The sequence below is a fragment of the Canis lupus genome, chromosome 15 (assembly GCF_003254725.2).
Source record: "Canis lupus dingo isolate Sandy chromosome 15, ASM325472v2, whole genome shotgun sequence".
NCBI classification, from domain to species: Eukaryota; Metazoa; Chordata; class Mammalia; order Carnivora; family Canidae; genus Canis; species Canis lupus.
The window spans coordinates 29,332,152-29,345,979 of record NC_064257.1 but is presented as its reverse complement, the minus strand read 5'-3'; the positions used below and the strand labels follow the sequence as shown (position 1 = coordinate 29,345,979).

The 13,828-nt window shown below is 37.4% G+C and overlaps 1 protein-coding gene across 9 annotated transcripts in view; it reads right to left on the bottom strand.

Annotated features, from left to right (window-relative positions):
* The window catches only part of TMTC3 (transmembrane O-mannosyltransferase targeting cadherins 3), a 98,005-nt gene that overhangs the window by 77,682 nt on the left and 6,495 nt on the right, over positions 1 to 13,828 (bottom strand). For 7 of the 9 annotated variants that reach the window (XR_007402501.1, XR_007402500.1, XR_007402499.1 and 4 more), the window contains exon 2: positions 2,421 to 2,637. The exons of 1 other annotated variant lie outside the window; for it this stretch is intronic. Coding sequence is in view for 5 of the 8 variants with exons in the window: in XM_025439054.3 (XP_025294839.1) it covers positions 2,421 to 2,609 (189 nt within the window). In the remaining 3 variants the exon portion in view is untranslated. Of the gene's footprint in view, positions 1 to 945; positions 1,028 to 2,420; positions 2,638 to 13,828 lie in introns of those variants that run through there. One more of the 9 variants, XM_049094498.1, reaches the window with a different exon arrangement.

Sequence of the window (13,828 nt, the reverse complement as noted above, 5' to 3'; positions counted from 1 at the left end):
GGTTCTCAACCACGGCTATGCCAGAGAATCACTTGAGTAATTTAAGAAAAGAGAAAAAGCACAATCTTCTACTTGTCCTCCTTAAGTCCCACAAGAACAATAAAAAAGCAAACGCACAGAAAAGGAACAAGACAAAAATATTGATGCCCACACCCCATTCTGAGATAACTATAAGTAACAGATTTGAGTAGAGCCTTAGTAATATTTTAAGTAACCCAGGCAGATTCTTTTTTAAAAAAGATTTTGTATTCATAATTATGTATTTATTTATTCATAACATATACAATAAATCTGGTATGTACTTACATAATTATTCACATTTATGCAATATGTATGCTTGTATTTACGTATTCAGATACATAATGTATACATAACTATGTATTCATGACACAGAGAGAAAGAGAGAGAGAGAGAAGCAGGCTCCATTCAGGGAGCCTGACATGGGACTTGATCCCCGGTCTCCGGGATCACGCCCTGCACTGAAGGCGGCGCTAAACTGCTGAGCCACCCGGGCTGCCCAACTTGGGGAGATTCTAATGCTAGACTTATCATCCATCATTCAAAAACAATATTACATATCTAAAGAATGGGCTTACTAAAGAGATATTCTAAACACTAAGAGGCCCAGAGGAGTTCAAAGATCCCCTACTATGCCAGTATTCATACAGCTCAGGAGTATGTCTTAAGCCCAAAATGTGTCTTTAAGATTTGCACTGGCACGAAAATCCTTATGAAGGGTTGGGCACTCACAGATAGGCTTCCAGGCTATCATTACTTGATGACATCAACCATTAGATCTTTGAATGTGCTAATTCCAGGGCTATCAAGAAAACTTGTAATATCTATATACTATTCAGAATAATTTTTCCTTAATGGCACATTTCCCTATAGGAAGAGAATATGCCCATCAGAAAACAGGCATATTAGGCACCATATATACTGTACCTTAGATTTGTTCATTCACTTTGAGTATTTTACTTAGTGTGTCCACTTATAGGTGCTCTGAATAAAATTTTCAATCTGTAAGCTGAGGAAGTCACAAAACATAGCATTGACAATGGTATAACTTTCATGAGACCTTTAATCTGGTCAGCTAATCTTTTAGTTTAAAATCTCAATGTCATGATTAAATTCACAGCAGATACTAGCTTAAATTGGGGAAATAGACATATTATTTCTAAGAGTCCCTGGGGATAAAGTGTAGGGGTCGAAGGAAATAAATTGCCTAGAAGATAATGTACCTTATTATAGAATCACATTTTTTCTCATTATCAAATATTTACTTCTTTTAAAGGCTAGAATTGGTTGAAAATAGGAAAATTACAAGAAAATAAATTGTCTATTTAACAAGAAAAAAATACTTCTTATGTGCTTGTGCCTCGAGAAAATATAGATTTCATCCCCACCCTTGAGAAGCTTCTGTATTTAAAGAATGCAGGGACGCCTGGGTAGCTCAGGTTGGGTGTTTGCCTTCGGCTCAGTGATCCCAGGATCTGGGATCCAGTCCCAGATTGGAATCCCTGTGGAGAGCCTGCTCCTCCCTCTGCCTGTCTCTGCCTCTCTCTCTGTCTCCCATGAATAAATAAATAAATCTTAAAAAAAAAAAAAAAAAAAGAAAAGAATGCAGAAAGGGACCACAAATGACAGCTGACAAACTAGAAGAGTATTATGTTACAGGTTCAACAATTATGCACCAGGAACTATAGATAAATTCATTTATTTATCTTCCAGGTATTATTCCTTTATGGATCAGATCCTTTATACATCTTGCCACCTAAAAAGATATATTCTCACCCATTTCATACAGCTATTATATAATAGGACAGTGTGATCCAATCTATGTGATCCCAAACTGACAAGGGTTTAATCCCAAACAGTTTAACAGTGACCTTCAAAATAAATTTACTGGCAAAATAAAAACATCCTCATAAAAATTAACTAAACTTTTGGATTCTCAGTATAAAATTAAAATAACTATTAAGAAATATGCTACAAATTTAAATTTTTCTGCAGAAAAAACTAAATACCTTTAAAGTCCAATCTATTTATATTGAAATCACAAGTTTATAGATGGTTAAATATATAAGTAGCCCTTGCTTTTGCCTATATCATGAAAAAAAAGATACCAAGAAATAGATTTGTTTACACTTATTGCTATTCTAACACACTTGGTTTTCACACACATATATGGTTTTTAAAACGATTAAATGAAAGTACGCAACCAAGAAAAGAATCATGTACTGCTTTAAGGAAAATAATTGCATCTTCTACTTCCTATCTAACACATACATTTTAGGGAAACAAATTCAGAAGTGCTATCTATGATGACAATGCTGATAAAAAAAAGAATTAGGATAATTAATAAACTGCCAGAATATTTTAAAATCTAAGATACACATAAGCCACAAATAACTATTTACCTCAGACATAGGGGTTCCCCAGAAGTCATTCTGAAATAAAGTTTTTAAAGGTGTAGATGGATGCAGGTCTTTATTATCCAGTATTGCTGAAACATCATCAAAAACAAAACCACAAAAGAGGCTGTTCCAGTAGCAGGCAGTAACCACACCTACTATTAAGGTTATTTCTCTGAGGTTAATATCAGCCATCTTTTCCACAAGCAGTTGTGGACAAAATCTAGGGGAAAAAATCATGAAAATAAAATGAAATAAGCATCATTATTTTTTCAAATAAGTTAAATAGTGAATACTACTTCTCCTGGAGAATTCTTCAAATGTCATCCACTTCTAAAAAGCACTAGCTGACCACCTCTCCAAATTCCTAACTTAAAGCAAAATCAATTGCTCCTTCATGTATTTCATATCTCTATTACAATCCTTTATCACACCACTTAATTTTGGACTTACCTCTCTAGCTAACTAGATAGTGAAATCCCTATCAATTGTCACAGGTCAAGTTATTCAGGGACATATATACATATATATACATGAAAACTTTGTTTTTTAAAGATTTTATTTATTAATGAGACTCACAGAGAGAAAGAAGCAGAGACATAGGCAGAGGGAGAAGGAGGCTCCATGTAGGAAGCCCCATGTGGGACTCGATCCCAAAGTCAGCCACTCAACCATTGAGCTACCCAGGTGTCCCTATATATGTGAAAACTTTCAAAAACTACTATGGTGTACTCCAGAAGTAAATGGAGTTTTGTGGTTTACTCCACAAAGTAAATAATCTTTATGGGAACAGTGGTAAATAAATTTTTGTGAGAAAACAAATACTTGAAAAGACAACATGGATTTTCTGAAATGTAGATGAAGTATTTTAGTACTTGATATACCTGAAGATCAACTATTACCTAATCAGACATCCAAACTTGTAGCCTGCAGCCTTCAGTTTTGTTAAAGGCTTTTAAAAATATCTCTCAAATGTGTCTAAAGGCATTCTAAGCCTAAGCTAGCTGTATGTACTAGCCATTTATCTTTAGTCTGTCTTCTACACTGATTTATGTTATCTGCTTTTCCATGAGTTTAAAACCCAGACCTCAATTATAGTGCTTTTCTCATTACATCAAATGATTTTAACCTATAGAATAGGCTTTGTACATGACAATTCATAGCTAAGTCATTGCTTTAGAAAGGATTCAGTAAGAGAATGATAGAAGGAATTGTACTAACTGGACAATACTGAAGAATCAACCTTATGATAAAAATAAGGTTAGAGGGTACTCTTGAAAAACAAGCCAATGATATATTTTTCTAGCTTGAGTAGTGTCAGTAGAATCATTTTAGGGTTATCACTTGTAGAAGGCAAAATTATGCCCCCCAAAAAACTCTCCATATCCAAATTCCCTGAATTTTACATGGCAAAAGAGACATTACAAGCTGTGATTGAGGGTTTTGAGATGAGGAGATTATATCCTCCATTATCTAGGTGGGCCAATTCACTGAAAAGAGACCTTAGAAGTTAAAGGCGGAGGAGAGTCAGGGAAGCAGAGATCAGTGATGTGAGGGCAGTCTAGGGCTACAAGGCAAGGAATGATGGCAGTCTCCAAATGCTGGAAAAAGCAAAGCAGCACATCCTTCATGAGAGCTTCTAAAGGGACCACAGTCCTACTCACTCTCAATTTTAGTCTAAGGAAATCTAATTTTGCACCTCGATAATTATAAAATAATAAATTTGTTTTATTTTAAGTAACTATATTTGTGGTTATAGCAGCAAGAAGAAACTAATACATTACTTACAGAGCCAGAAGATGTAAGACCTGATATATATCTATAGGAGTTCTTGTTAAATCAGAGAGGAAGAATACAGTAGGGAGGACAGAGAGAGAGATTTAAAATCAGATATAAGATCTATATAAGGATACACATATGCCTATAAGAAAGTATTAAAGTATCTTTAGAATCAGATAGGAAAATCTTAGATTATGTAAAGAAATGCAAAATTAAATCCTATAAATCACAAAAGGAAATTAGCTGTATCTTTTGAAGGATACAAGTTTTCAAGTAAAAGAAAAATTATCTAAGCGTTTATGTTGAATCCAGAAATGATTTATCATCTATGAAGAGTATGAACTTGTTCCTTATCCCAGAAAAAATTGACAGCACTTGTTTAAAGACTGGAGAGACTGAATGGGCATTTACCTCATCCTTCTCAATCACACACTAAAATGACAAGGTATTAAAAAGAAAAAAAAAAAGTATAAATTCACAAGGATAAAGACCACTGGATTTTGGAAGCCAGAAAAACAGAAGTTCAGTAAGTGACTCAACACAGCTCAGTAAAGTGAATCTTAAGCTTAAGGGGAGAAAGCTAAAAAGTTCTTAGATCGTTGCCAGCATCAATCTCAAAACTGGTGACGATAATCTCAAGAATTTGGGTATGAATAGACAGATTTGTTAAAATTTAGACCCTTCTCTCACTGGTTACAGGCAAGTAACCTTTTCTCCTATAGCAGGGCAGAAGACCAGAGACTTTCTATCTGAAATACATGAAACACAGGGTATCTGATATAGGGGACACAAGTGAGAACAAACTAAAAATGAGAGTGAACTAAAAGTATGCCCTGAGACCCTCCAGCTTTCTTTTACCAACTGGGCACAGAATCTTGTAAAATTTTACAATCCTGGAAACAAACAAAAAGAGGCCTCTAAAAGCTTCCAGAAAAAAATAAGCCAGTTTCATATCAAAGATTAGTAATTCAAACAAACTTTTTTTTTTCCCCTAACATTGGAAGCTGGGGGGTTGGAGTGGGGGGGTAAGAAGACTAGCAAAAAAGGGGGGTAATGCTTCAAATTCTTGAGGGATAATAATTTCCAAACTAAAATGTGATATTAACAAACACAAATTTCCCAACTCAGAAGTTGAATAAAACTATCTTAAACATTCAAGATCTCAAAAACTTTACATTCGAGGTCTCCTTGTCTCAGGAAACTAATAGAAGACATATTCCAATAAAATCAGACAGTATACTAGGAAACAGAAAGAGGGAAACCAGGAAATGGGATCCAATGCAAGATAGCAACAAAAGAAATACCCAGAATGAGAACCTTGCAAGCAGGGCCACCAGCCAGTTCACTCTAGAACAGGTCAGAAGGTTCTTGAGCAACTCTGAAGAAGAAGATATAGAGTAAGATATAAATAGAGTATCGAAAGGTGTAAGAAGCACTTTACTTTCACATTGTGTATAACTGTAATTTAGAAAAACAAAACAGCTCAAGATATCCACAACTGGATAGGTGAAAATCAAGTGGGTCAGGAACTTCTCTCCCATAAATAATCTCAGGTCCCTGATCTGGGGACACTTGAGGTTCTTACACCAAACTACTGTTTTTCAAACTATTGCTTAAATGTTCTCACCACAGGAAAAATTAAAATTAATTGAGGAAAAAAGGAGTAAATTAAAACTGTGGTTTTACTACTTCAAAGTTATATTTGGGAACAATATATATTTATTAGAGTAGTAATAATGTTTAAGAGAATCTGATACACTGTAGACTCTTGGTATATTAGCTTCAAAACTATAATTTAAAATACAATTTTACATGATACGATAATATGTATAATATACATAAATTATTAACCGTGCAATTTGTGGACTTAGGCTTTTTAGTTGAAAAATAGAATAATTTAGCCAAGTTTACAAATTTTTTTAACGATTTTTTAAAAAAAATTTATTCATGACAGACACACACAGAGAGAGGCAGACAAAGAAAGAGAGAGAAGCAGGCTCCACACAGGGAGCCCAATGTGGGACTCCAGGATCATGCATGGCCTGAGCTGAACGCAGATGTTCAACCACTGAGCCACCAAGGCATCTCAGTTTACAAATATTATTGGAATTTTTCTAAGGACTTGGGAGTTGCTAGTTTTAAGTTTAATAAGTTTATACAAATTTTTTAAGTATTGAGAAAGTTTTATTTTTTAAGTCAGGTATCTGAAGTCCTGGAATAAAGATGAATATATTAAAATTATAAATACAATTTTAAATTAAGTGAATTTAAACAAGTTTTTTTTTTAAGTTTATTTATTTTAGAGAAAGAGAACGTGTGCGCCATGTGCAAGGGATAGGCGGAGGGGTAGAGCAAGAGGGAGAATGAATCCCAAGTAGAATCCATGTTAAATGCAGAGCCCAACACTGGGCTTGATCCCACGACCCTGATCACAACCTGAGTGGAAACCAAGAGTCGGATGTCGAACCAACTGTACCAGCCAAGTGCCCTGCCCAAGTTTGAAATGTAGCTGACTAAAGCATTTAGTCTTTTCAATTTGAGTTGTTATTAAAAAGTTTATAAGATTTTTAGGTTGAATTTAAAGGCTTAAAAAACATAAGGTTATAAAATGCTACTTTAAGAAACTTGGACAGTTCCCAGGATTTCTAAATATAGTTAGATAATGAAGAGTTATATAGTCACATTCAGTTGTAATGCAGTTTCATTCACTAATTGAAAGGCTCAATTCCAACATAAAAATCAAAAGTCTCAACCTGATTTAACTTTGGGGATTATCCTCTGTTCCAAAGTCTGGCTCACTGCAAGTAAGAAGCCTCTTGCCATGGAATGGGAGTTCTACCCTTGTCTTTCTTTAGAGATGATAGTGCCTTACATTCTTGTTAAGGTTTTTGAACACTAAAGCATTAAAGCAGAATGGAGAAAGATAGAACACAAAAATGCTTAACTGACCATTATCAAATACGAGACTCCTGTTAGTTTGAGGGTTCTTTGGGGACAAAATCCCACATTCCTGGAAATCATCATCTCAAGTTCCCTTTATCTCTATTTCATCTTCCTTCATTAGAAGTAAGATCTTAATCCCTCCTTGGAAACTGGGAATATCCAGCTTTTCTTTGCTGAGATCCACTTACAACTACCACTTTACTCCCATCTTCTACTTCCACAAGTAGCTTCTGGGGGCAGAACCACAATTGAGCTCACAAGCATGCCTTAAAACTAGCTTGCTCACTTTGTTTCATTATAAAGCTCCCTTGGGTTATCTTTTAAAATTCTATTATCTTGGCCTTTTATAAACTTGATATGCATGAGTAGTTTAAGAAGCATCAAGTAGGTTTACCAACGAAGTGCTATCATCGTGTAGATGGCACTGTAAAATGTGTACTAGTCATGATGACTACTGTTAGGGTTAGTTTTATGTCAACTTAGCTAGGCAATAATAGTATTCAAACACTAATCAAGGTGTTGTCATGAAGGCATTTTGTAAATGTGGTTAACGTTTACATCTGATGACTTTAAGGATAGGAGATTATATTCTATAATGTAGATGGACCTCATCTAATCAGCTGAATTGCCTTCAGAGCAAAACTGAAGTTTCTCTAAGAATGTCTACCTCCTTTTTCGCAACGGGTTTGCCGCCAGAACACAGGTGTCGTGAAAACCACCGCTAAACCTAAACCAAAATGGGAAAGGAGAAGACTCACATCAACATCGTCGTCATTGGACACGTAGATTCGGGCAAGTCTACCACTACTGGCCATCTGATCTACAAATGTGGTGGGATCGACAAAAGAACTATCGAAAAATTTGAGAAGGAGGCTGCTGAGATGGGGAAAGGCTCCTTCAAGTATGCCTGGGTCTTGGATAAACTGAAAGCTGAACGTGAACGTGGTATCACCATTGATATCTCCCTGTGGAAATTCGAGACCAGCAAGTATTATGTGACCATCATTGATGCCCCAGGACACAGAGACTTTATCAAAAACATGATTACAGGCACATCTCAGGCTGACTGTGCTGTCCTGATTGTTGCTGCTGGTGTTGGTGAATTTGAAGCAGGTATCTCCAAGAATGGGCAGACCCGTGAGCATGCCCTTCTGGCTTACACACTGGGTGTAAAACAACTAATTGTTGGTGTTAACAAAATGGATTCCACTGAACCACCCTACAGCCAGAAGAGATACGAGGAAATCGTTAAAGAAGTCAGCACCTACATTAAGAAAATTGGCTACAACCCCGACACAGTAGCATTTGTGCCAATTTCTGGTTGGAATGGTGACAACATGCTGGAGCCAAGTGCTAACATGCCTTGGTTCAAGGGATGGAAAGTCACCCGTAAAGATGGGAATGCCAGTGGAACCACACTGCTTGAAGCCCTGGATTGCATTCTGCCACCAACTCATCCAACTGATAAGCCCTTGCGTCTGCCTCTCCAAGACGTCTACAAAATTGGTGGTATTGGTACTGTCCCAGTGGGTCGAGTGGAGACTGGTGTTCTTAAGCCTGGTATGGTGGTCACCTTTGCTCCAGTCAATGTTACAACTGAAGTAAAGTCTGTTGAAATGCACCATGAAGCTTTGAGTGAGGCTCTTCCTGGGGACAATGTGGGCTTCAATGTCAAGAACGTATCTGTCAAAGATGTTCGTCGTGGCAATGTGGCTGGTGACAGCAAAAATGACCCACCAATGGAAGCAGCTGGCTTCACAGCTCAGGTGATTATCCTGAACCATCCAGGCCAAATCAGTGCTGGATATGCACCTGTGCTGGATTGTCACACAGCTCACATTGCTTGCAAGTTTGCTGAGCTGAAGGAAAAGATAGATCGTCGTTCTGGAAAGAAGCTGGAAGATGGTCCCAAGTTCTTGAAATCTGGGGATGCTGCCATTGTTGATATGGTTCCTGGCAAACCTATGTGTGTTGAGAGCTTCTCTGACTATCCTCCTCTGGGCCGTTTTGCTGTTCGTGACATGAGACAGACGGTTGCTGTGGGTGTCATCAAAGCAGTGGACAAGAAGGCAGCTGGAGCTGGCAAAGTCACCAAGTCTGCCCAGAAAGCTCAGAAGGCTAAATGAATATTATCCCTAATACCTGCCACCCCAGTCTTAATCAGTGGTGGAAGAACGGTCTCAGAACTGTTTGTGTCAATTGGCCATTTAAGTTTAATAGTAAAAGACTGGTTAATGATAACAATGCATCGTAAAACCTTCAGAAGGAAAGGAGAATGTTTTGTGGACCATTTGTTTTTTTTTTGTTTTTTTTTTTGTGCGTGTGTGGCAGTTTTAAGTTATTAGTTTTTAAAATCAGTACTTTTTAATGGAAACAACTTGACCAAAAATCTGTCACAGAATTTTGAGACCCATTAAAACAAAAGTTTAATGAGAAAAAAAAAAAAAAAAAATGTCTACCTCAAGATTTCAACATCAGATCCTGCTAGAGAGTTTCTACTTTTCCAGTCAACTCTACATCTACAGACTTTAGTTTACTAGACCCATAATTCTGTAAGTCCATTACTTAACATAAATATCTTTGATACATATTCACGAGTATGTGTATACACATATACATATAAAATGCATATACACATATACATGTAAATATGCACATGTATTTCTTCTACTGGTTGTTGTGCCTGGGGTTCCTTTTGTACTTATAGTTCTCCTGCTTGATTAAGGCTGGATATTCCAAAGGCAGAGGTCTCCACTAAAAAGGAGAATTCTGGCTAATATCCCTGATGAGCATGGATGCAAAAATCTCAACAAGGTACTAGCAAATTGAACACAATAGTACATTAAATGAATTATTTACCGCAATTGAGTGGGATTTATTCTTGGACTGCAGGGCTGTTTTAATATTTGCAAATCAACGTGATACACCACATTAATAAAAGAAAGGATAAGAACCATATGATCCTTTTGATAGATTTAGAAAAAAACATTTGACAAAATACAACATCAATTCTTGATAAAAACCCTCAATAAAGTAGTAGAGGGAACATACCTCAACATCATAAAGGCCATATATGAAAGACCTACAGCTAAAATCATTCTTGATGGGGAAAAAAATATGAGACCTTTTCTTCTAAGGTCAGGAAAAAGACAGTGGTGTCTGCCCTCACCATTGTTATTTAATGTAGTACTGGAAGTTCTAGACTCAGTAATCAGACAACTTAAAAAGAAAAGGCATCCAAAACAGCAAGAAGTCAAACGTTCACTATTTACAGACAACATGATACTCTACGTAGAAAACCTTAAAGACTCCACCAAAATTTGCTAGAGCTAATACATGAAGCAAAGTTGCAAGATATAAAGTCAACATACACAAGTTTGTTGCATTTCTATCTACCATTCTATTATGAAGAAGCAGAAGGAGAAATCAAGGAATTGATACCATTTGCAATTGTACCAAAAACCGTAAGATACCCAGCAATAAACCTAACCGAAGTGGTACATGATCTGTGCTCTGAAAACTATACTGATGAAGGAACCTGAAGAGTACACAAAGAAATGGGGAATCCCTGGGTGGCTCAGTGGTTTAGTGCCTGCCTTTGGCCCAGGGCGTGGTCCTGGAAACCTGGGATCGAGCCCCACATGGGGCTCCCTGTATGGAGCCTGCTTCTCCCTCTGCCTCTCTGTGTCTCTCATGAATAAATAAATAAAATCTTAAAAAAAAAAAAAAGAAATGGAAAAGCATTCCATGATCACGGACTGGAAGAACGAACATCGTTAAAATGTCTATACCACCCAAAGTAATCTACAAATTTAATGCAATCCCTATCAAAATACCATCAGCCTTTTCACTGAGCTAGAACAAACAATCCTAAAATTTGTATGGAACCACAGAAGACCTTGAATAGCAAAAGCAATCTTGAAAAGAAAAAGCTGGAAGCACCACCATTGCGGACTTCGATTTATATTACAAAGCTGTAATCATCAAGACATTATGGTACTGACACCCAAAAAGACACATAGAGAGCCCAGAAATGGGCCCACAACTATATGGTCAACTAATATTCGACAAAGCAGGCAAGAATATCCAATGGAAAAAAGACAGACTCTTCAACAAATGGTGTTGGGAAACGTGGACAGCAACATGCAGAAGAATGAAACTGGACCACTTTCTTAAACTGTACACAAAAATAAATTTCAAAATGGAGAAAGACCTACATGTGAGACAGGATACCATCAAAATCCTGGAGAACACAGGCAGCAACTTCTTTGACCTTGCCTGTAGCAACTTACTAGACACATCTCTGGAGGCAAGGGAAACAAAAGCAAAAATGAACTACTGGGACTTCATCAAAAAAGGCTTCTGCACAGTGAAAGAAACAACCAACAAAACTAAAAGGCAGCCTACGGATCGGGAGAAAATATTTACAAATGACATAACTAATAAGGGGTTAGTAACCAAAATCCATAAAGAATTTATCAAACTCAACACCCGAGAAACAAATAATCCAGTTAAGAAATGGGCAGAAGACATGAATAGACATTTTTCCAAAGACGATATCCAGGTGGCAAATAGATACATAAAAGGATGCTCAACATGGCTTATCATCAGGGAAATACAAATCTAAACAATCTTGAGGGGGATTCCTGGGTGGCTCAGCAGTTTAGCGCCTGCTTTCGGCCCAGGGCGTGACCCAGGGCATGATCTTGGAGTCCAGGGATCAAGTCCCACATCAGGCTCCCTGCATGGAGCCTGCTTCTCCCTCTGCCTGTGTTTTTCATGAATAAATAAATAAAAATCTTAAAAACACCAACAACCATGAGGAGATACCACCTCATACCTGTCAGAATGGATAGCTAAAATTAACAACACAGGAAACAACAGTTGTTGGAAAGAATGTGGAGAAAGGAGAACCCTCTTACACGGTTATCGGGAATGCAAAATGGTGCAGCCACTGTGGAAAATTGTATGGGGGTTCCTCAAAAATTTTAAAATAGAACTACCCCATGATTTAGCAGTTGCACTACTAGGTATTTATCCAAAGAATACAAAAATACAGATTTTGGGGGAAACTGGGTGGCTTAGAGGAGCATCCACCTTTGGCTCAGGTCGTGATCCTGGGGTCCTGGAATTGAGTTCCACATCAATCTCCCCCCACCCAGGGAGCCTGCTTCTCCCTCTGCCTAGGTCTCTGCCGCTCTCTGTGTCTCTCATGACTAAATAAATTTAAAAAATCTTAAAAAAAAAAAGTCCAGATTTGAGGGGGTATATACACCCCGATGTTCACAGTACCATTATCCAAAGCATGGAAGAGCCCAAATGTTTAATGATCAATGAATGAATAAAGACATGGTATATATACACAATGGAATATCATTTAACCATTAAAAGAAGGAAATCTTGCCATTTACAACTACATGGATGGCGATAAAGTGTATTATGGTAAGTGAAATAAGTCAATCAGAGAAAGACAATTATCATAGGATTTCACTCATTTGTGGAATTTAAGAAACAAAACCGATGAACATATGGGAAGGGGGAAAAAGAGGGAAGCAAACCATAAAGACTCTTAAAGATAGAGAACAAACTGAGAGTTGATGAAGGGAGATGGATGAGGAATGGACTAGATGGGTGATGGGTATTAAAGACAGCACTTGATATGATGAGCACTGGGTGTTGTAAGTGATGAATCACTGAATTCTACCCTTGAAACCAACATTGCACTGTGTGTTAACTAGAATTTAAATAAAAATTTGAAAAATAAAATACAAGGTAGAGGTCTTAGGTTAGAAAGCTAGGTTCTGCTACATATGGTCATATCGTTTAGTTGGTTAGCCTAAACTTCTTTAAATAGTGATCTCAGGAGAGCATGGGGGCAAGTTCCAATGCACAAACTTTTCAAGTCTCTGCTTAATGCATATATATATACACACCCACACACGTGTGTGTGTGTGTGTGTGTGTGTGTGTGTGTGTGTGTATACTTTCAGTCAAGAAAGGTAAATCCAGAGTCAATGTGAGAGAGGTTATAAAGGGCCAAGATCATAGAATTTTTGGACAATCTCCAAGGGAGCATATCACAAGAGAAAGGGAATGAGAGCTAGTAGTCCCCATGCATGTCATGAGCTCACCTGTGGAGTCATGTTAGGTTCTGTCCAAAAGAACTACTCACAAGGATAGAGTTTAAGGGAGAGGGTTACATAAAGGCATAGATAGAGGGAGGGATGATTCACTGCGGGCTTTTAGTATGACAATACACCACATCAGTATTAAATGTTAGCTGTGGGGAATGGTCATAGAGTGGATATTTGTGTCCTCCTAAAATTCATGTTAAACACTAATGCTCACTGTGATGATACTTGGAGGTGGAGCTTTTTGGGAGACGATTAGATGATGGGGAGGCAGACCTCACAAAAGAGATTAGTGCCCTTATAAAATATGCCTGTGAGAGATCTCTTGGCCCTTCTGCCATGTGAGGACACAGTAAATAGACACCATTTGTGAACCAGGAAGTGGGCCCTCATGAGACACTGAATATACTCATGCCTTGATCTTGGTACTTTCCAGCTTCCAGAACTGTGAGATATAAATTCCTGTTGTTTATAAACCACCCAATAAAGGGTATTCTGTTAGAGCAATAGGAACAGACTAAGGCAAATGCTAGCACTTCTAGGCACATAAACATTCACACAG